Here is a 23,141-nt window from a genome sequence, read left to right as displayed (position 1 = left end):
TGGTTTGTGTACCAGAAGACGACGTTCTAATTCTGATGAAATTCTGATCACCACTCCCAAAAAAGAAACCAAGATCTTCCTTTAAAAGATGTCTTGCTAAGCCATTTTTGACAGGCAAAATTTTAAGTGACTGAGCAATGGTCCACGGGATGAGAAGCAGCAAAAGCATTTTATTTGCTGTACAATTAGTGTCATTAGATTTTAATCATTAGATATGTATTTGTATCATTAGATATGATTTGTAAACAAACAACATGCAAGTCCACACAGTAAGGAAAACTTAACACAACCTAAAGAGCTGTGGAGAGGTGATGGTGGTGATGGTGAAGACTTAGTAGAAAACAAAGTTTTAAAGTCTTCCAAAGTTTTGGACAGCAACTTCCTTCAGCCACAAGAGATGGTCACAGGTCTACCTACTGCTTTGCATCAGAGTCTCCTCCTCAACCCTTGTCAGACTGATAGGTTAAAATCACTTAAATGCATTGCAGAGTGTGAAAAGGGAACTAAACATATAAGATTGTGATCTGTTCTTATTAGGTAACAGCTTACATGCAACCATTCTGCACATGCAAATGCATAAAACTTACTTAAACAGCTTGATTATCTTCTCAAAAATCACTTCAAGTCATAACAATACTTCACTTAGATTAATTCCTGTACTTTTAAAAGGTGTTAGAAGTACTTCTTTTTTTTTAAAAAACATGCTCCTCTTCCTTCAAACAGAAAATATCTTTAATCTTTCACACAGAATGATTTTTTCTGACATTGAAATGACCAGACATTCTTAATTCATAAAAGTGACATAGGTGTTTCTGAAGCAAGAAGTTTCCATGACAGTTTTTTGTAAACATTAAACCCACAACAGTAAGTACATCAAAATCCCACATGTCCATCCTAAAATAAATCACAAAGCTTTGACATGAAATACATAAAAAGTTTATTATGTATGTACCCCATTTTGTTATCTGGAGGAGAAAATCTGAGGCAACAGTTTGGTGCAGTACAGGGAAGCAAAGCAATATACAGTAGCTGCACACAGCATGATTGGTTTCAGATAACAACTAAATATTCTTACTATGACCATTAGTACAGAAATGTTCTGTAATTAGAAAAAATGAGAAGTATTACTCTCATGCTGTACAATCTTATGTTTCTCGGTTAGAAAAGAACAACTGATTGAGTTTGAATCTTTCACGCCAAGTTCCTAGGCTGTTGCCTCTGGAATGTTCAGCACAAAGGTTAAGCTCCAGACATAATTTAAGTGCTTTTCATGTGCAAACTGTTACTGGCTAAAGCTTTCAAAGTACATTTAATTACAGATATGAACACCCTGTAAAGATATGAGGATATGATAGAAGACCCAGAGGCCAATAGAGATTCTTTAAGAGAAATGCTATGTTCCACTGCAGTAGTTCTAGTCCCTGATTAGATTCTTCCGAAGAGGGCTTATTTCATTTGTAGGAGATAGACCACTCTTTGACAGAAGCATCATGGGATGTTGTTACCAGAGTATGTTCGTCCAACCACGCCAAGCCACTTACGTGATGTAGTCTGTGAGCATCTGTATGACAGTGCGAGATAACAGAAAAGAGTTAGGAAGGCTAAGCTGGCAGAATATCTTTAGCACACACTCCAAATTTAATTTTCAGTTGCATTAAATTCTAGTAGTGTATTTTATGAATATACAAGGTGTATTTTATGAAATTCAAGAATGTAACAGAGGAGTTCTAGCTATTTTAGACAGATAGAAGAGACTGAAGATAAAGGCAAATTAGTTTGGAAATACTCGAAACAATGCATCTGGCTTACCATTTAGTTCTGGAAAATATGTACTCCGTTACATTTCAAGAAAGATTGGCAACTTTCAAAACAGACTTTGAAGTAAACATACCTGGTATCTTGACTCTGGTCTCTGGATCACTTACAGTCCAAACATATACCATCATGTCCATGCCTCCAGAAGCAAAATGTTCATTGTCTGGTGACCAGGCAATACAAACAATTTTTGCATGGTGTCCATAAAAGACGTTATGCTCCTATTTCAAAGTGATCAGGAATACAGTGTTACTTCCTTCATTTAAGGTATTTCAAGAAAACACTGGCTTTTAGTGTACAGCATTAAAAAAAAAAAAAAACAGTAAGATACTGCAAGACTCCAAACATCATACATCTCAGGTGCCGACTGATGCCCCAGACAAAGCAGTTTCGCAGTGCGTAAAGCATAGACTACTGCAACAGAGCTCTTTTAGAGCTTCACTTTATGCTACTTATTTGAACACCTGTGGGATCAACAAAATCCAAACCTTTTATTAAAGGCAGTAAAACTGTTTCCAAGAAAACTGAGACTGTACATTGCAGATGCAGCAAATCACTTACTACTCAGAAGCCTTTAAAATAACTCGATAGATGTTTCTAAAAACAAAATTCTTTTAGTTTTTACTTAGAAAATGAAACATTTTTCTGGACTACCACCCTGTTTTCCTCTTTCCAGTGTGGTTTCAGTCAAAGACTAAATGACTTTAAAGACTGAATATTTACTATTCAGCTGGAAACTCAAAATTGCCAGTTACTTGGCTCTTGATTAAAAGACACTAGATCGAAGGACAGAGCAAGAGTCTCTGTCCCTGTGGTATCCCCTTCATTACTTAGTCCTTACCATAGAGCTGTATGCCACAGTCAAAGTTTTATTGCCAAGTCTTTGTCTTATTTATTTCATTAGTTTTATTGTACTGTACGGATTTATTGTACTGTATTGATTGCAAGGATCAGATTAAGACTGCATCTTGTCCATTTTACAAAAGCGCACACAAATTCTCTAGTAGACACACATATAATTTGTTGATGATTTAAAAAAAAGGAAATTATTAATTCAGCTGACTCAGATAAGGAACTTACATATTTTGTAATCTTCCAGATTTAGCTAGGGCTAACCTGTGAACACCTAGTAACACCATCATTTAATTCTATATATTTGTTGTTAGATTGAGTTTGAGTATTTTCCCAGGGGCCAACATATGCTGCACATTTCTTCACCTACTGTTACGATCTGGAGGCTTCAAAGAGACTGCTGAGAAAAGCAGCATTACCTCAAAAAGACAAGTAGGCAGACAATCACAGAAACACCAAATACACATCAGTGATCTAACAGTTATACTCCATCGGCTACATCACATTTCACCATAACAGATCTTAGGTCAAGACATGCCTTTTTTTTTTTTTTTTTTTTTTTTTTTAAAAGAACAACTGATACAGCAATTCTTACCACATAGCCATCAGTGACACTAAAGACAGTGACAACCTTGTTTGCATCACAGACTGCAAGAAAGGCACCATCATGAGAATATGCCAGGTCAGTCACAGGACCTTTAGCTTCCAAAGTCTTCTCATTTTTCAAAGAGGTTCCTTGGATTGAATACAAATAGACATTTCCATCCTGCAAATTAAAAGTGGAGAAGAGAGGAAGGAACAAAAACCACTTTACAATAGAAACAGGAAGGCTCATTGAACTACCAGGACTCTTTCACCAACTCCATCTGGTACTACTTACACTGGAAAATAGTTTAAAAACTTCTTATTCATACTGGCTACAATTCACCAAGTCTAGAATACACTATTGATTTCTAGAATTTGGGCAAAGTTCTGCAAAATGCCTACTTCAAACTCATATCGAGTAGAAACAGTAACAATTTAAAGACTGCAAGTATAAAAGAGAAAGCATCAAATAGATGTTAGTAGAGACACAATGGTGGGAGAATCTGGGGAATGAGAGTCCATGAATTCCAGTTACACAGTACTTATTATAGTACTGCTGTTGTAACAACTGTCAGCTAACATTTCTCAACAGAACAACAGACCTACTATTGTTAAATATTGCTATTAGTTCAAATGTTCGCAGGAGTTTTAAAAAGTGCAACCTTACCGCTCCTCCTACTGCTGCTGTGCCTCCTCCAGGGTGAACGGCTACAGCTTCTGGCTCATAGCCAAGGTCATCAATTGCAAAACATTTTTTCTTATCTTTCATCAAGACAATCTGTAAATAGAGAACCATGAGCTGCTAAGATCCTTCTTCCAAACGCCTGATAAATGACTATGACTAAACTATGTTCCTTAGTCATAAATGCAAATCCGCTCCGCTCAGAAGTTTACTGCGACCTAAAGCGAACAAACACTGATTCATTTAAAAAAAAAAAAAGGGGGGGGGGGGAAGAGAAATAAATGCCTATTTGTGGGAACCAACTAATCCACTGCGTTGCAGTACTTAAGAGTGATTTAAATGCTCTAAATTGCAGTAGAGTGTTTCCTGCGCTACTTATTCGGCTTCACCTTGCTTGAAGAACACAAACACAAAAGAAACAGACAAAGCAGTGCTTTTAGCAATACTTACTACCTTCCTTGTTCACTCTTAGGGGAAGGGAAGTAGGCCCAAGTTAGCAAGCAAGTTGATACTGTGATGTAACATTTTAAGAGCTATCTCCTATCTAGTTCTATTTAATAAGCAACTGGAGTTGTAATTCGTGTTGAATAACATATTTGGACAACACTACTGAAAATCCCAGACACAGAACCAGGATCGACACAAAAGGCAAAATTCATTAGAAGTTAAACATGCTTTGACACTAAAATAGTCCTGATGCTACAAGTCCCTCTGGTCTGGCACGATCTGACTGCTACTGGCAAACAAGGTAGAGATAGTCACATTGTACAGCCGCATTAGTTTGGCTAGTTGCAAAGGAAAAACGCAGAACTGAGAAATACTTTCCTCAAAATTGTCTTACTGAATATATCAACTAAGAGCATTACTTAGAGATTAACGTGCTTGTACAAGCTTATTTGTTAATTTCTATTGTCTATTGAAAAGAAATATGAAATAAAAATCACTTTTATAACACGATTAAAAAAATACTTCAGAGAAGTCCTAAATACTTAAAAGCAAAAAATATTCTTACAAGTCACTTAATAGTACATAAAAGATGAAAAGCACATTTATTGCACCCCAATTACATGACAGAACAAAGTTACCTTTCCCCTCTTTACCTTTTTCTGCTCCCCCCTTTTTTGGCTCGCTCTCTCCAAAAAGGAAAGAAATATAGGAAGGGAAGGGAACCAGAAACAAGAACTTTGAAATTAGCAGCAATTCAAAAGTTTCAGGAGCTCTCTACTCTTTACAGTCAGTATCTGAGATGATTTATTTTAGAAGCACTTCAACCCATCACTTAAAGCACATCTACCCATTTTTTTATTCAACAGGTAAACACAGTGTTCTTTCCTCCCTATATAGATTTAGATTGGTGCAGCCTTCTAGCACAAAGCTGTACTGACAGTAATAAATTCAGATACGTCAATATAAGAGACTACACGAAGCTTAAGTTCACAGATAAAACAGTCAAATTGGTACAAGAAGCAAGAAGACAAGCCTGTAACAAGTATCTTGCTTAATTATGTTCTCACATGCTTATTAACAAATGCCCTAGAAGCATGAGGTGACTGCACACTAAACAAGTTTCCATCACAGTTGTTATCATATTACTGTACACTACATTATCTAACAGAACAATTGTACTGCTAACCCATGAGCTAACACTTACTTGTCCAATGCATAAAACTACAGTATATCCACCAGGACCCACAGCTAAACATTTTGGTTGAACATCCATTTTCACAGTATCCTGGCCGCTGGAGGAAGGTGTAGCAAGATGGAGATACAGGAGGACAAAACAGAATAAGTTATTCCATGATTGTTTGAATAGTCATTTTTAAATAGTCACCCACTAATGACCTCCAAGAAGTTGCATAATTGAAAGACTTCTTTAATAATCCACACTTTCTTTGTGTTCATTCTTCAGAACGTTAGTATCTTCATCAGGTAGTATACCTTCAAAGTGGAAGTCAACGCTACCACACGAGAGTCTGCTTTTTGAATTTAACTAGGCGATCCTAGCAAGATTCCATAAATTTTTCTGCTTCAATTGTGATTTCCATTAACAAATAGTCATTTCCCACCCCTCCCAACTATGCATTCCAAATTTATTAAGTCTTCCCATATATTTATTAAGAACAGAAAAATATAACCTTCCCACCACCCACCAGTTAAGCAACCCAATACAAGGCAGGTATCTAACCTGTGAAAGGGAGGAGACACAAAGAGAAAAGCTTGGGATGCGTGTCTTGTTTTCATGGAAAAAAAGTAAGGTTGGTACAGCAATCATTTCTACAGTTTCCATGGTAACTCAAAACCTGAACAAGTTGTAGCATAGGGTTCTTTGCCATATAGATCAACAAAATCCGCATTGTATAACAACAGGGGCTGCAACACTACAAGAAGCAACAGTTTTACTAACCTGTAATCCCTCTTGCTGACATTGGTATAGCGCACAGTGTCATCCATACTGCAGGTGACTAGCTGATCCATTTCATCCACTGCCATTCTAGAAACCTGGTTTGTATGGCCTTTCCCAGAAAAGCCATCATTCTCTCCAGTTTCGGAATCCCAGTAATGTACACAACAGAGTTAAGGAACACAAAGATGTTGATGCAGTGCATTAGCTAAACACATCACAGCCCAATACTTTGACAATGCCATTTGGGAACCTAGGCAGGATTCCAAATATCTTGCTCCAGAAACCAACAGGACTGGAGTCGTTGTAGTCCTAATCAAATTACAAATTTACTTGGGTAGTGAGAAAGCCCAATTACATTTGAGATCCCAAATAAAGAACAGAAGTAATGTGACAGAGAACTTCAAGAACAGACCCAAATACAGGTGTGGGGAAAAAAAAAAAAAAACTGTAAGAAATGCCTGCTACTGAGCCAGAGGGTGGATCAAAAAGAGTTTATCACTCTCTTCCTGAACACCTGAAAAGTAAAAACAGGTGACTTTTTAGCACAGGCTAAAAACTGCCTATCTATTGCAGGTAACAACAGCAGCAAGACACAGCAATACAAACTTAACATATATGACAAAGCACACATGGAAAGTTACAAGAGAATTTATGATTACTTCCTCCTCTCTGCTAACAAACCATCTACCACACGAAGAAGTGAGAACTGAAAATTAAAAATTGGCACATATTTAGGACAGCAAGCAGGCAAGGTTAAACGCAAGCACTATATGCGATAGAAAAGTTAGGATAAAAGAAAAACTTTTTCAACAGACATAAAATATTGTGTCCAGTAAAGATAATTCTTGTCTTAAGCAAAGTAATTTTTTAAAGAAGCTCTCTCAATCTATACGGCTAAAACAAATATCACTTTACCATTCAAAGGATATTAATATGACCATCATTACTTCCAGAGTAAATATAGGACTTTCCACCATTTTTATGCACTGTGAGACACTGAATTGATTTACTGTGACCCTGTGAATAGGACACATAATAATAATTTTGGATAGGCAATTTCTCATTTTTAATACATACATAAATCAAATTTGTTTGAGAAGGACTATAGGCAATTCAGAAGATAACGTGTCACTTTATGAATAAGCATTAGAGGTCACCCAGAATACAAATTAATGATGCAGTGATTTAACTGTTGCAGCATTGCTATTTCCATGCACTGCTCCTTAAAAGGAATGAATAGGTACTGTGAACAACCCTGTTACTTAACCTGCTGGGCCAAGATACTTTCACAGCCTTTCCATAAAATTTACTGTTCGGCCACTTTACAATACAAAGGAAGAGGACTAAATATGGTCACGTACCCACACTGATCGCCAGATTTAAATCAGCGATAGAAAGAATCTGGGACGTCTATTTCTAGTTCATGTAAAAATGTAAGTTCCCACGAGAGTGCTGTGTCAGCGAACTCCATAATTCCCCAAATTAAAAGCTCAACTGTATAGCGACCCTAGTCACCTTGTTCACAATATACTGCTGTGGTAGAATGACGAGAAAGAGACATCCTTGGCAGTTTTCTATCTGCGCTGTATTTCTTTTATCATCTCAAGAATGTTTAAAGTTATTATGAAAGACAGTTTGATAACTTTAATTGAAACCTAATTTAGTCTGTGTGTTTGCACAACGCACAGTAACTCCACATAACAATTTAACTTTGATTTGTGTGACTTGCAAGAGTCAGTCACGCATAGCTGGTTTGGCAATGCAAAAGTAATTCAACAAAACTATTTTTCAACAGTTACTATTCTGTCTAGACAATTTCAACCACTGAACTGTTTATTGCAGAAACAATGGTGCAACAACAGAAGTTCAACCTACCTTTATGACACGTAAAGGCTTATTTGGATTGTTCTTATCCAAATAATTGATATAGCCAGAGAGGGAGATACTCAATAAATGGTCTTTCTGCCACAAGCAACCCAGCTGCTGATCCAAAACATTTGATCCCATGTTAAAAGTACTGACAACAGAATTAGCACCAACATCCCAGATTTTAGCAGTTTTATCTCCAGAAGCAGAAAGCAATTGACTGCTGTCAGGGCTCCAGCTAATCTGTAAAAACAAATGCCACCACAAGATAGTAGACACATTTATTACTGCAATACTTCGCAGTCCATGAACTCGGTAATGAAATAAATACTAAGGATCATTTACACAAATGAGGTGATACTTACAGCATAAATACCTCCATCATGAGCTTTGCCTCCACCGAGAGTACACACTTTCTCTCCAGTCTTCCCATCATAGACAAAAATCTTAAGAGAGCACACATACGTATCACTTAAAGGGAAGTGAAATCTTACGTTACTTGCATTGCACAGATCACTTTACTGTTGCATGGCGCACTTGCAAGCTTTTCAAACACTACATTTGAGGAAGAAACAAATATTCCTGCATTTAAGACTAACCAGATGAGATGACAATTGTAAATAAGTAGAGTGAGCCACTCCGTGCCCTGGATCCTGACATTCAAAACTGTGGTAGATGGTACATTTTTGACTCCTGCTGTGACAGCAGGTGCTCAGCACTGCAGTCATGGGAATCTGCCTACTCACAGCAAAAGCGCTGTTGTCAACCTGCCCTTATTAGCAGGGAGTCCACATGAAGTCAGGATGCCATCTGAGTTTACTATTTCAGATGGATTTTTCAGAATTGTAACAAGGACATACATATTCCAAAAGCCTGATACACTCCTGCCAAAATAACCTCTAAGAAAAGTGATACATAGAACAGAAGAAAGCAGAGCGAGAATAGTCTGAGGGACGTCACAGCTGTTGCAGCATTACAGGAGGGTACTGAAAGTTTAAGCCAATCACTTCATAGAATAAAAAGAGAAGCTACACGTTTTACAAAACTGATCCTATTCCCAAAATGCATGAAAAAATCCTCTTTTCCTCATCCTAAAAGGGGCTTACTTATTTTTACCTGGCCATCTGCACTAGCTGTAGCAAATCTGTTTCCATCAGGAGAAAACCTCACGCAGTTCACAAACCGTGTATGGTCCTGCAGAAGAAAGAAGAATCAGTACACAAAGTAACAGCAGACCTAGGTAAATGTACTTATTTACATACAAGATAATATAGTGACAGTGAACTTCCCTTACATTCAAGCCATAAGTTAGCTGTGTGGGAGGTGCCTGCTCTAGAGAATGCTGCTATTCTACTGCTACAGAGCAAGTCCAGCCTCTGTACTAGCCTATAACTGAATAGGATCATGGAAATCAAGAACAGCCCAGAAAAGAAACTGTGGGATCCACATTGATTTAGTGCAACAAACTTAGCACAACATCATGTAAATGAGTACTACTGTTTAAAAGACGGGTAGGTAAAATAAATAAATAAATAAATAAATAAATAAAGTAAACTGCAGCCTAAACGCAGAGATGGGATCCTTCGCCTCCAGTCAATTAATTCTTCTCCAGCATCCTCCAGATTTTGACTCTTGCTTCATTGTGCAAACAAGTTTTACATAGAGAAAAGTATCCTATCCCTGATATTGTAAAAAAAAAAAAAAAAAAAAAAAAAAAACCACCATGGGCATGAAGAATAAAATATTGTTTTATTGGAATTCCACTTCAAAACTATTGCTTTATTGGAATTCCGCTTCTGAGAGACTTTAGTAGTGCTAGCTCTGTGAAGTAACAAGACAAGTGATGTATGCTCCCTAAATAGAGTATTTACAAATAGGAGACTATTCAAATGATGCTAACTAGAATACCTGTTAAATAGGGAAGCACCACAATGAGGCCAAAGCTCCCATGCAAAGAGATTTGGGATTATTTTTAGCATTATAAAAGGCAGGTTCTAACCTACTTTCTCTGATTAAATGTAGAATTTTTCTAGATGATACCTCAGACTCTAGTCTAAACCACATAACAGCCAATACATGAATGCAATACCTCAAATCAAATATCTCTTTAAAAAGGGAGATGCATACCAGAATGAGCACTGCTGGTAAGCAATTCAGGCTTCAGAGCTCCAAAAGAAACAGCTTAGCAAAATGTAAGTAGCAACTTAAGTTCAGAAATATATTTGGCAACTACATCATTTCACTGGACTGCAGAGCTCAAAACAATTCCTTTTCTAGAACTGAAATCGAAGCCTTACTAAATTCAGTGTATAAAGTCTACTCAAGACACATACTTATGAAAATAAAGCCTTACTACCACATTTTAAAAACAAAGAACAAAACTTTCAGAACTTACTACTGAAGTAAAACCTAGTGTATCTGTGAGAGTTTTTTGAAGCAAGAGACACATTTTCTGCCATCAGAAACAGCTGCAGAACCTCTTGGCTTTTTATCTTCTTTGGCCTCAAGCAACAAAGATCTGAACATTTTAAATGTAATAGTTCCAAGCTTTGTTTCATTTATATAGAAGATTTAATCAGTACAATAAGAAACAAAAAATGAAAAGTAATGTAGAAACAGAAAACTGACCACAGAAATTACACATCTATTTGCTGTAGACACTGGTTATAATTTCCAAGACCTATTCTCACCCTCTCAAAGCTGCCTTGGGGATTTCAGATGGGATTTCAGATTTGACCACTCAAACTCTTAAAGATTTGAAAATTCCAGTCACATAACCACATTTCTTGAAGAAAGCCCCTTGGAGAGTATTAAGAAATTCTGGGCAAGTCTGCAGTGGGAAGCAGAGATCACAAAGCACCACAATAGGGCCAGTGAAACTTGCTACTTTCTTATGTTATGGAAGAGGATGTAAAGTCAAAATCAGAAAAGTGCTTCAGGTGTTCTTCCTAACCAATCATTTATTTTGGTTTTGTTGGCTTGAGAGAAGCCTTCGGTCATATTCAAACATGAACTTAAGGAGGCCACTTGCCACCAACTATGCCTCAAAAGGGGAAGCTAAGAACTACTGTTACAACAGTGAGTTCTGACAAGAACTGCAAGCTTGTTGGAAAGCTTTTGTCAGCTTGCTGCATAGTTTAACAGAGCCACAACTAAACTTAAACTCACACTTATTGTAAACTTGAACTTGAATGGTGGTCCCTCAAAGAAAGCGGCACAGTTGTCATCACTGCCAGTTGCTAGACGATAAGGTCTCGTTTGTTTTATGTCCACACTATTGATCACTTTGTTGTGCCCAGTAATCTCGCCAACAGAAGAACCACTATCCCACAGGAACACTGCTCCAAATCTAGTTAGAGAAGCAAACAATAACTATAATTCATAAAAGTTAAATGTAGATTATCTCCTTAAGCATCTGCAAACAGCAGATTTGAGGGCGCTCAAAGAAAAGAAATTAGGTCATCTTGTTAATCTCATGCAAGTGCATCATTGTTCCCTGAAGGATATTTGAGATCTTGCTGGAGAAAGACATATGGTGAAGGGACGAGACAAGTTTGATGTATAAAGCTTCTAAAATTCAGAGATCTAAAAGATTTTTTTTAATAAGTTTGAAAGCTCAGGTTTATAAAAGAAAGCAGTAAGCTGTTCCCAATTGTCCAGTCACTGCACAGAATGGAGAGAGCTTAGATAACAATAGCATCAGTTCCATTATCTGACTATTTAGCTTAGACTTGATACCATTAACATTTACGTGAATGCATTCTAGGTTTCTATGTGTATTTCTGCAATAAAACTGATTAGCTACTATAGCTATGCTGACTAGCTTCTTGAGTTTAACTGCCACATCACAACTGTTGCAGCAGTACAATTCAGCAAATCCCAGAAGAGAAGGCATAAGGAATACTTAGATTTGCTGTACGAACCTTAACAAAATGTAAACAGTTCATACTTAAACGCATAAGAAAAAAGTTTAAAAAGAACTGACGAATGCTTTTATAAGTTAATTTAAAATAAGAATATAATCAATACAATGGCATTACACTGCCAGAGCATTGCGATTAAAAAAGGCTCTATAGAATTTTGCTGAAGTGATTCTAAAGTCAAAGTACATATGCATAACATGCAACTGGCAAGCTTTCTCATGTAGGACAGCAAATTTATTAGCGTCTACTTCTACCCTAAGCAGCAGGTGGGGAAGGAGAGAAGATACAAAACAGAAACTGATGGACAACGTTCTGTCCATCAGTTCTTCTGTAACAAGAAAATGAAGCACTAGCAACCAAAGAACATCTCTCACGTATCAGGACACAGTACAAGATTTAAAAAAAAAAAAGTGAGGGTGGGGAAAACTGTTTTTGAGACCTTAAGGCCTGAGACTACCTGCTCCAGACTCTGCCTTAAAAATATGCCAAGTCTTCTAACATTAAAGAAAAGAGTTACAAATCTCAGGCTGCAATGGGCACCTCATTTAGACAAGGACAACTGGTTGTGATTTTTTTTGAAATTAGCATAATAATAATTTTTTAAAACATGAGGAGAAAAATCCAGTTTGTGGATATGCATTTTTCTACTTTTTTTTTTTTTTTTTTAAAAACACTCTTCTTCAATTATAGCCTCTCAGTTCAGGACAAGTGAAACTAAAGAGGGAGAAAAATCATCTTGCGGTTCCCTTCCTACTATACCAGAAGGAAACAAAGAAATCTTCCAAAGATGACCAAGAACAGGTATCTTTTAACATAAAACCCCTAAAATTTCTAAAAACTAATCAACCCCCCCCCCCCAATTTTAAACGGAGCAATTCTAACAGAATGGTATTTTCCCAGTACATAAGCCACTTTGTTCTGCAGTTGTCAAATACCACATAAGATGTGCCGAGCTGCACATCTTGAAGTCTAAACAGGAACAAGCCGTGACTTTATTCCCTTGAAGAATTAAAAGCTTCTGCACCGAAGAACTTGCTTTATTAGAAAACAGAAGTTTACAGCATATAGAAGAATTACTCACTTTTCCCTTCCTTCTCCAACCACAGCAATTCTCTTGCTGTCTTCAGTCCAGGCAAGATCTTTTATTTTTCCTGCAAATGGCTGATACTCGTACTTCAGTAGGTGTTCCTTCTGCGTAGTATCCCAGATTCTCAGCTTCCCAGAGACATCTGCCACAGAACATAACATAACAGAACATAACTATTGTTGTTCCAGCATGACTCAGTCACATGACTCAGCAATCTGCCAGGATAAAAATTTTCAGCTACCCTAAACACTTATAACTAGAAGTCATCTCATTCTATTACAATAACTACAAATTACTTGCTTTAAGAATGCCGAAGACTACATCCATTTCGCACAGAATGGGTGTTTTTTCAACCAGATACAAAGTTAAGACATGCAGCAATAAATATAACAGATAGAACGAACTCTGAGAAAAGACATGCAAAAAATTGCGCACTAAGAGAGGGTAGGAACTCGCACGTTATCTGCTAGTCTGTGTTAAGTGCTCATGTGCATACATGTTTGCCAAAACAAAATTAGAAACCCCCCTACCAATTACAAGATAGCTTACCCACGCATCACTGGAAGGTAAGCTACCCTACATCTAGAATAAAGAGAGCAATGTGGTGGACAGTAGCTAATGCACTACAACTCATAATTCAGCTTTTTTGCATCCTTGAAGCAAATTTGCTTTGCATACGAATATCAGTTATCTGCATATCTGTGAATAGACTTCTGTCCGTAGTACCAGTTTATGAGCATTTTGATCTGCCTACTTTCTCCTATACAAAAGCATGTATGCACTAATTGTGCAAGTATCCATATATAGCATCTGGACTACTACAAAGGAAGTCAACAGAATATTCAAAAATGCTAATATCACAAGCAGCAGATATAGCACAAATCATAACAACTGAAGATGCAATATAAAGAAAGTTTATTTGCTCACTGTTTCCCCTCAGTATTACAAAGGCCTAGGGCTTGCTTCTATTCAGAGCAAATACTGTTGTGCAGCATTGTAAACAGAGGAATTGTTCTAGAACCAGGTTTATACTTTCGTAATGAAACTCACATAGCAGATTATGTGTATTAGATCCTTCATAAAAGCTACTGTTTCACAATAAACCACATATTAAAAGGTGTATCTTTCACCTCAGCAGAACTCTGGATTCATTATCTACCACTTACTAGTACATCTTTACAGTTTGGCTTAGACATAAAGCATCTCATGTCTTTTGGACTCACCAAGGGCTCATCTTTTCCACTTCTGCTAAAAGGAGAGATTCAGAATCCTCCATTCTAATCTAAAGAATTTGTTATTGAAATTAAAATTTAAACTTAGACTTCAAAAATCCAGTCACTGTGCTCTATCTCTGATAGGATACAAAGAGCTTTAACTTTGTGTTATCCCCCGTTACTACACCTGTTATGACTGCAGTATGGGAAAAAATACCATTAAAAAAATCACAGAATATTTTGCCAAAGGATTGTCTGATCAACTATACCAAATATTAAAGCAGGTTGCACATCTTGCTCAAATTTCGTTATGGATATAGACATGAATCTTATGTTATACTTAGAAACAGCTTAAACAGTCTAACGCGGTCTTCAGATCCCGTGCTCAGCAGTATCGTGAGACTTTACAACTGACATGGAACACAGTTTAAGGGAAATATTGCAGCCTGAACTTGCTTATTTAGCTGAGACAGACAACTTCTGAAAAAAGTCAGCTGAATACTTCACTAAAAGGATGGAGGTTCTTTAACCTGATCAATAATGAAAAGCATCTCACATAAGGACTGTGCATATGTTACTGCTCTTCTACAGAGGAATGAAACTGTACAAGGCTAAAAGAAAAAAATTGATGGTTATACTGAAGGATTAATACAGCACAAACCTAAAGCACCAAGTCTGAAAAACAAAGAACACAAACTGGATTTTAAGAAGGTATTCAGTTTGACATATGGTCCACACACAGGACTGAGCCAAGAAAATCCCGGCTTTGGTTCGGGGGGTTGGGGGGGAAGGCTGTGCTAATGAACACTCTTAAAGCTTTCTCAGTCCTCAACAGATACATATGTTAATATAGCTTTTGAATATGCAGAAAGCCCAGAAGGGAATAACTGAAGTATTTCAGGTTTTCAAAAAAGGTCGCTCCCTTAAAATTGCTGACAGAAGAATTCCCATTCTACTAAGACCTGTGCAGGAGTCTGGAATCTCTTTCTACGTGGTTCATATTCAGAATATTTTATTTTCAGCAACAGCAACCAATATGTTATTTAAAAACAAAAAGTATTCCTGGTCGGAGGTCCGTTACCTGCTCATGAAGCGTTTCTAGTTGACAATGGCAAGTAGATTTAAAGAAAACTAATTAACTGCAATTGTTTTCAAGAAAGGGAAGTTGTAGCATTGTACTTATCAACATTCTTCAACTATATACCAAGCCTAAAGAGTCTTACCTGATAAAGATTAATTATTTGAAAGAAGTCTCCATTAAGGTGAGTTTGTTTAGTTCTCTGTTTGTAAATCAAAAATTGCAACCATTTGTGCTAATAATCCAAGGGAAGCTGCAGAAAACTCATACTACCCATTCTCAGACTATTGATTCATATGAATTACATGAAGCTAAGAATGAGTTTCTTTCCCCTGCTAACTTACCAGAGAAAGCGTTTAGCTGAGCTTACAATGGTAAGAGAAATCATGCCAAATCTTGCCCAGTTCTGCTAGCAAGAAAGCGGGAGGGAAAAGAAAGGACTCTACTGGAATCCCTGACATCCAAAAGTATCCAAACTTATTAACAGGCCAAACCAATGGTCCTATATTTCAGAAATTACATTTCACTCTGCTGCAGGTACAAAAGCCATTCATTATGTTAAAATTTGTCCTCTAACTCTAAACAGACTAAGCATTTAAAGTTCATTTTCAGGTTCTTTTTTATTTAAATAATACCACTTTTTAAAAGAACAAGCATGCCACTGAACTCACTGCTTTAGAAGGGGATTAGAAGAACAAGTTTAAAAATTGGTACAAAGTGCCAAAATTGGTCCTTCCCCACATGCCCACGGAGTTCCATTAAAGAGGGTCACATTGCTGTACAGAATATATGTACCCAATGTGAAGCATTGCTTTACTACACCAGTAAGATCTGTATTAAGCACTTTAACAGCTCTGTCCACATAGCTCATGCAACATGCACACTGATACTTTACCTCCAGATGCTATGTAAAATCCGCTGGGAGCATACTTGGCAACTACAACCTGATGGGCATGCTCAGTGTAGATGTCAGCAATTGCAGGATTCTAGTTTAAAGAAGAAAAGGAGGAGGAAAAAAAATAGAGAGAGTTACTAAGTAGCATTTCCTGATGTTCATAGGAGTAAATCAGATGTCCCAAGATAAAACTCAGAACTTCTCCTTGCATTCCTTCTCTCATCCCTTCCTGCCATCTTGTACTTTTAACTGAAAAACTGGCTAAAACTGAAGTCTACAAAGACTAGTGCAGAGCACATTGCACAAAATTACTGTCCAGTATGACTAAAACACAGTAATTTCTAACAACTGACACAATTCAAAGTATGTCCTCTGCTAGTCAAGACTGGAGTGACACTTTCCTTCTTCAGAATCTGCTGACACACAAAGAATCCAAAATGACAGGTCAACTTACAGGCATCTTTTTAATAGGGCTGGCCAGGTAAAATAATTATCTAAATAGAATACTAAACATACTCCGTGCTTTACAGTGCACATCCAGAAGTTCTACTGTGGTTAAGCACAACATATTGCACCCAAGTTACTCACTGATATGTGCTCAAGATCACTCAGTAACCAATGAGGTGTGCAAGACCTGCTTTTTCTTGCCGATTGAAAACTAGTTAAAAACCTAGCAGGCTAGCATAGGAGTTCCCCAGCATCAACAACTGTACTGGAATTCTGAAACAAATGCATCATTCACTGCTGCTATCACAATTACATCTTTTCAGTCTTAAACATGTTTTCAGATGCTCCAGGTTGGATAATTAAACTGATTCAGCATCTCAGCAGATCAGAGTTACACTCCTGACGTGCCAAATCAGAAGGATGACATCAAGACACATAATTCTTCCAATATCTGCTCTCAAATTAGAAACTGTATAAAACCCTCATACTACACATCTTCCAGGTACAGCAATACAGTAAAGTAATACACTATTATGTAAGTAATACATTATTTTACTTTTTGGAACATTTTTCTCTGCCAGTTAACAAGTATTTTCCACTTCCAGAAACTTGACATACATGGTCAGAAAAAAAGTCCATTTTAATTGTTATAATTAATATACACTTGTTTAACTATATCAGAAAACCACCTGGTGTTATAGTATGACTCAGCTGTCCATTCTGGAAAAACTAAAGCACCTGCTCTGTTTTAAGAAGCAGACAGTCTCTTGCTCTTACAGTGCTGTAAATCTCAGGAGACAGAATATAGCTTACTCATGCAAGAAGCAGCTCTTTTCCATTTCTGGTACAGCATGCTTTTACATTGCTTGAGTGAGTTATAGCCTTGCTCAAGTCACAAACGTCTGCATTTACAGCATCCACATGTCACTCTCCATTTTGTGTGTTACTGAATTTTATCTAAGCAAGACAAGACAATGCTTTCCCCATGCTGTAGATGCATCACCTACAATTTCAGGGAGCTCAGAAAACCCTACTTTGTTAACAATGATATGCATATTGCTTTATGGCAAGAACCTCCAACAGCCCTTGAAGCTAAGTAGATGAGAGATTGGACTTACAGACTAAATTAAGGGGGGGAAAGAAGGATAAAAAGTTGGGCTCCTGAATTTAAGATATGGTTAAGAGATTTTGGATACAACAAATAAACGAGAGCTGCCTACATAAGCGTTTGTTATTTGATAAGATTATTTCTGTTTGCAAGCTCAGTTTTCTGAGTATGTCTTTCATAGCCAAGAAAAGGCTTCTCTAAAAAGATTTAGACATAAGATTATAATGTTAGCTAGGACAAATGCAGTACGTAATACTAATTATTTACTGTTATTTTTTGAAGAGGGCTAGCAGTAAGCTCAGGGATAGATTCCATGAGAGCGCTTGTGTGTCTTATTTTGAACACTGAAACTAGAGCCACTTAAGAAAGTGAGTAGTTTAAGTTCCAAGCGTCAAAGTAAGCTTGGACCCACAAAGATGATACAATATTAATGAGGTATGAAACCTTACAAACATCACTAGTCTTTCTGACTTACAGTACTTTTGCAGCACTTTTTCCACTTTAAAGAAAGTCCCCAGCTCACATTCAAAAACCAAGCATGAACCCTTTACTCAGCACCATAGTTTAGCTGCTGCTACAACATCAGAAGATTTGCAGAGCTGATCACTACATTTTAATGACCTGCCTGGTTTTGTTTGTTAGTTTTTAATTAGAGCATGACTGTTCCAGCTGACACTGGAAAAACTGTTTGTAGAGGGACTATACAGGGCCCTCCCAATATTTCATTCAGTTATTACAAACTATTTATGCAGGCTTCCATATCCTCACTGAAGGCACCATTGTCAATTAGGGAGCAGACACATTTCCATGTAATTTTAGGAACAAACTGCAACATTCTCCGACACAAGAGCTACACTGTGTGCTTTGGTCAGTTTCTGTGTGATTACTAGAATACATTCTACAGTAGTCTGCAGAATGCGTTCTGTCAATTATTAATGGTAACAGCGTCTTGCCAGTTAAGGTTAATTTACATACCAGGATGAATTACACCATAAAACTGAAGGTTTTATGACTTCTATTCTCAAATTCCATTGAGAGTTTAAACAGGTCTGAATTAGAATTCTCACAATCCTACCTGCATTCAGACCTTGCCATGTGCTCTACCTTCCGGTTTTCACAGGGATTGACATTTGCATTGTGTGATTCTTCAGTGAGCTGATTCAGGAAGCCAAAAGAAAAACTGTTTTCTTCCAGTTTACCCATGAAATAGGGTTGGATGAACACTAATGACAGTACAAGGGAGGAGGTCACAATACATAACTAGGGCAGAAACCATGCTGTAAGCAGGCTGGCTTTTCTTCTCCAATCACACTGCATGCCATTATTGAGACTTCTGGGTTTCAGAAAATCGAACTTTTCTTGGTACCAACAGTGAAACATTATTACCACATTATATTGAGACATTAAAACCAAAGACAAAAACAAACTTGTTCTTTAAGTGAAAGAATCTAACCAATATCAAACAAGAAATTAAGCGTTTAGCAGCATTTTTGTATTACAGTATGACAATGAAATAAGAAACAATTGTATATAGAAAGGGTGGTGAGCGAAATCAGGAAAATAGCTCATAAAAATTCAATTTACAGAATTGTTTTACAGAAACTGTCATAAACAAATCCATTCTTGCGGAGGCCTGAAAATTCTGTTCCACCGCAAGCCAAAGTTACAAAAAAGGAAAGCAAATCTAAGAATTTGATTTTTCCAGAGTATAAACATTTATTCTGAAGAAAATAGTGATTTTTGAAAACCAATAGCAAGACAATAGCCTAGACACGTAATGCCTCCTCCATACTTTTCAAAGAGATGTCATCTTTGAAGAGTAGTAATTTAAATAACACACTTAACACTTCACTTGCTATCACCACAGGATAATTCAACACCACTGAACACATTAACGGTGGTGTTCTAACATTTAATCAATGAGGAAAGTTCTCCATGATCAGGGCTGAAAACTCTGAACGTGCAGACAGACTGCCACGGAGTCAAGTAACTGAGAACTGCTTTGATTCCTGGAGCGCAGCGGAAAAAAAGAAGCTATGGAGTAATGAACTTAAAACATAGCTACTTGTGAGCATCCACATGCTTCTTTACAAGAGAGAGGCCCAGCAGAGCAAATAGGGAACGTTTCATTCATTAGACAGATCCCTCTCTCAACTTCGTAGTAGAATTAAGATGATAAACAGGGCCAACCAGAACATACCAGTCTCTCGTCCACAAATTCTACATAATGACAGGGAGAGAACTGCATGTTTCACAGAGATTTTCTACAGATTTCTATAGTCACTGCCCATAATTTAACACCTGAGTCATGCACCCTTCCTCTTCCCCTCCTGCCGATCACAAATCTGTGACCTCAACCGAATTTACCAAGTGGGGAAAAAAAGCACAGGCTGCTACAGGAGAGGGGCTGGAAACAAAATTAAATGTAGCAAAAGGAACTATATAATGAAACAGAATAAATCAGGATACGTTACATCAATGTTTCTGATGACGACACATTTTCCATTGGTGTAAAGAAAATTACTGCCCTTAGGATCACCTCCAATAATTTTGGAAACGCCTCTTTCAACCTGTGGGAGGCTGGCAAACACTTTTTCTACAGAAAGAAGGGAGAGGGAGAAAAGAGAGAAATAAAGGTTTTATTTATCTCCGTTAACAAACGCCTCTCAGGCAGCCAAACACCCTGCCCCGCCGCTTACGGCCAGCCGCGGTCACTTGTTGCTGTCACCGGGCTGCGAGGAACCGCCAACTCCGCGCCCGCCCGGCACCGCCTGGGCGGCGGCTAACGGCTGCGCCAACGGCCCCCGCGCGCGGCGGCGGCGCCGGGACCCCTGGCCAGGGAGGCGGCGGCGGCCGGCGGGAAAAGCCCGCCGCGGGCGGCAGGATCCCTGGGCGAGACTCCCGCCGGCAGCCGCGGCGGCAGCCACAGCCCGCCGCCGCTGCCGCCCGGGCGCCTCGCCTCGCCTCGCCGCCGCTCCAGCCCCCCCCCCCCAGCCGCCGCCGCCGCCGCCGCCGCCGCCGCCGCCGCCGCGCCGGGCACTTACTGATCTCGTACGGCATCTTCGCCCACTTGTTACCGCCGCGGGTGGTGGCGCCGGGAAGGGAGGCGAAGCGCGCCGAGCGCAGGCAGACCGGCCTCTCCCCGCCGCCGCCTCAGCCCCACGGCGCCCAGCGGCACGAAGCAGGAAGCGCCCGCGCGGCCCGCCGCTCTCCCCTGCCTTTGACCATATATAGTCAACTCTGCTCGCGCCGCGCCGCTCCCCGCGAGCCCGCGCGCCGCTCCCTCCCCCGGAAATGCCGTCGGCTCGCCTCGGCTCGGCTCGCCTTGGCTGGGGCGGCCGCCGCAGCCAACCCCGCCCCAGCAGGGAGCTGCGCGCGGGGCGCCACACGGCGGCTCTGCCCGGCCTCGGAGCGGGCGCCGCCGGGAGAGCTGCGCATGCGCGCCCGCCGCCGCCGCCGCGGCGCTCTTCGGGGCATGCGTGGCGAGTGGCGCGTGCGCAGGAGCAGCAGTGAAGCCGCTGCGGGCCGCCTCCGTGGCGTCCGGCTGCGGGGCTCAGTGGGGCATCGCGGGTCGCGGGTGCTGTGGGGAGGGGCGGGTGCGGGGCTGTGAGGAGGCGGCGGCAAGGCTGAGGAGCGAGGGCGACCTGGGAAGGGTCTGGGGCAGAGGACCGGGAGGAAGCTGGGGCGGCCACGGAGCGGGTGAAGGAGGGGAGCAGGCTGGGGGAAGGCCGCCATGTTGGCCCTGCGGGTCAGCTCCCGCTTGGCTCCCCTCGCCTCGGCGCGGAGGCCTCGGGCTGCCCGCGCACAAGCCAAGGCACCTCCTCGGGGGGGGGGGGGGGCTTGCCCCACTAGTAGCCCCTGTAGGGACGCCAGGTGTGTGTCTGAAGTAATTTAGGGGAAAGAACCCCCGAGTTTCATTTCAGAAATGATCATATTTGTAAGTAGAGATGAAGGCAGTTTTAGTTATGTCCTGCAGCACGGGCAAATGCAGGTCTTCTGGTCCTTGGTTTGTTTTATGGAGGTGTTTCAAGTTGCTTCCTGTCTATAGTCAGTATTTCCTTGAAGACAAATCTTACCTCATCCCTAATGTTCATCTCCTATCCTTTAAGAAAAATCTTTGAGGTTAATAATTGTAATTATTAAAAACATCTAGGTTTTTTTTTTCCACTGTATTTTTTTTTTTTTTTTTTTTTTGCCATTCAGCTCTAGATGTTACTCAGGTGCTTTACAAACTGAAAAGTTTTCTCAAAGCTATCCTGGGAGCTGGAATAGCACGCTTACTTCAAATAACAGGAACTACAAGCCGTGAGAGGAAACAATGTATCCAGAGTTACATAAAAGACCAAAAAAAAAAATATAGTATGTGTTTTTTTCTCTCTGATGCTATTGCTAGACACGGTGAGGATACAAACTATCAATTCTTCATGATACAATATGTGAAGAATTTACACTTAAGAGGCAGAAACTGCTGAAATGGATACATGTTTGTGCTTTTGTCACTGTAACATTTCACTCCTAAAGTGAGTTTTTTTTCGTATCTAAAGGGAAACAGCATCGGGATAGATGAGGATGACCGTGCTTTACTCATACAGAAAAAAATATAGCAGTGGCATATGTGCCTACTGACATGTAAAAAGGGCATGGGAAACTCTGTGGAATTCTGCTTTGGGGATTGGAGGAACGTGGTGAAAAAAAGAGGAATAAAGCTTTAGATTTCAAAAGCAGAAAGAATTTGCACTTCAGTACAGGTGTATAAGGTGGAGGCTTCCATACAGACCAGTATAGGCAGTTTAGGATAGAAAGATGCTGAATCTCTTCCCCCAGAGGACCTGGCCTACTTGGCTAGCCTTATGTCGCCACTCTGCTTAAGGATCATTGAAGGCAGCACACAACTATCTTGGGATTACTGAAATTCTGTACTTCTCAGTTTTGTACTAAACAGATTTGGGGTTTTCCCTTGTCCAGTGTCTGGCTTCATAGCATTATATTTTCCTTCTGTGATTGCTATTTGCTCAGTAAAAAGGAAATTAGTCCTTATGAAAACATTTTTTTTTTCTTTGAGTGTTTGGATTTTTCAAAAATAAAGAACCTGTATATATTCATTATATAAATACTTGATGCTGAAGACAAAATAACAGATCCCACACTTGGCAAAAGGTGTGATAGAACACAAATGATACTGTCT

The 23,141-nt window shown here is 39.3% G+C and overlaps 1 protein-coding gene across 1 annotated transcript; it reads right to left on the bottom strand.

Annotated features, from left to right (window-relative positions):
- Positions 1-710: 710 nt before the first annotated feature.
- On the bottom strand, positions 711-21,369 carry WDR1 (WD repeat domain 1). The gene is made up of 15 exons (XM_068943367.1): positions 21,001-21,369; positions 20,431-20,552; positions 16,402-16,492; positions 13,209-13,356; positions 11,373-11,553; positions 9,321-9,398; positions 8,570-8,650; positions 8,214-8,447; positions 7,268-7,355; positions 6,339-6,495; positions 5,586-5,673; positions 3,920-4,030; positions 3,263-3,433; positions 1,892-2,036; positions 711-1,561 (listed from the first exon to the last, which is right to left on the bottom strand). The coding sequence occupies exons 1-15, from the start codon at positions 21,014-21,016 to the stop codon at positions 1,452-1,454; spliced, it is 1,821 nt and encodes a 606-aa protein (XP_068799468.1). The 5' UTR covers positions 21,017-21,369; the 3' UTR covers positions 711-1,451.
- Positions 21,370-23,141: the final 1,772 nt, after the last annotated feature.

Source organism: Struthio camelus, chromosome 4 (genome assembly GCF_040807025.1).
Source record: "Struthio camelus isolate bStrCam1 chromosome 4, bStrCam1.hap1, whole genome shotgun sequence".
NCBI lineage: Eukaryota > Metazoa > Chordata > Aves > Struthioniformes > Struthionidae > Struthio > Struthio camelus.
The sequence above is the reverse complement of the archived record's forward strand: the minus strand, read 5'-3'. Positions and strand labels throughout refer to the sequence as shown.

Coding starts and splice junctions, on each gene's coding strand:
- WDR1 (XM_068943367.1), bottom strand. Junction 7,356..8,213: donor AGCCTTTACGTGTCATAAAG/GTAGGTTGAACT, acceptor TCCTATTCACAG/GGTCACAGTAAATCAATTCA. Junction 2,037..3,262: donor GTGTCACTGATGGCTATGTG/GTAAGAATTGCT, acceptor ACTTTGAAATAG/GAGCATAACGTCTTTTATGG.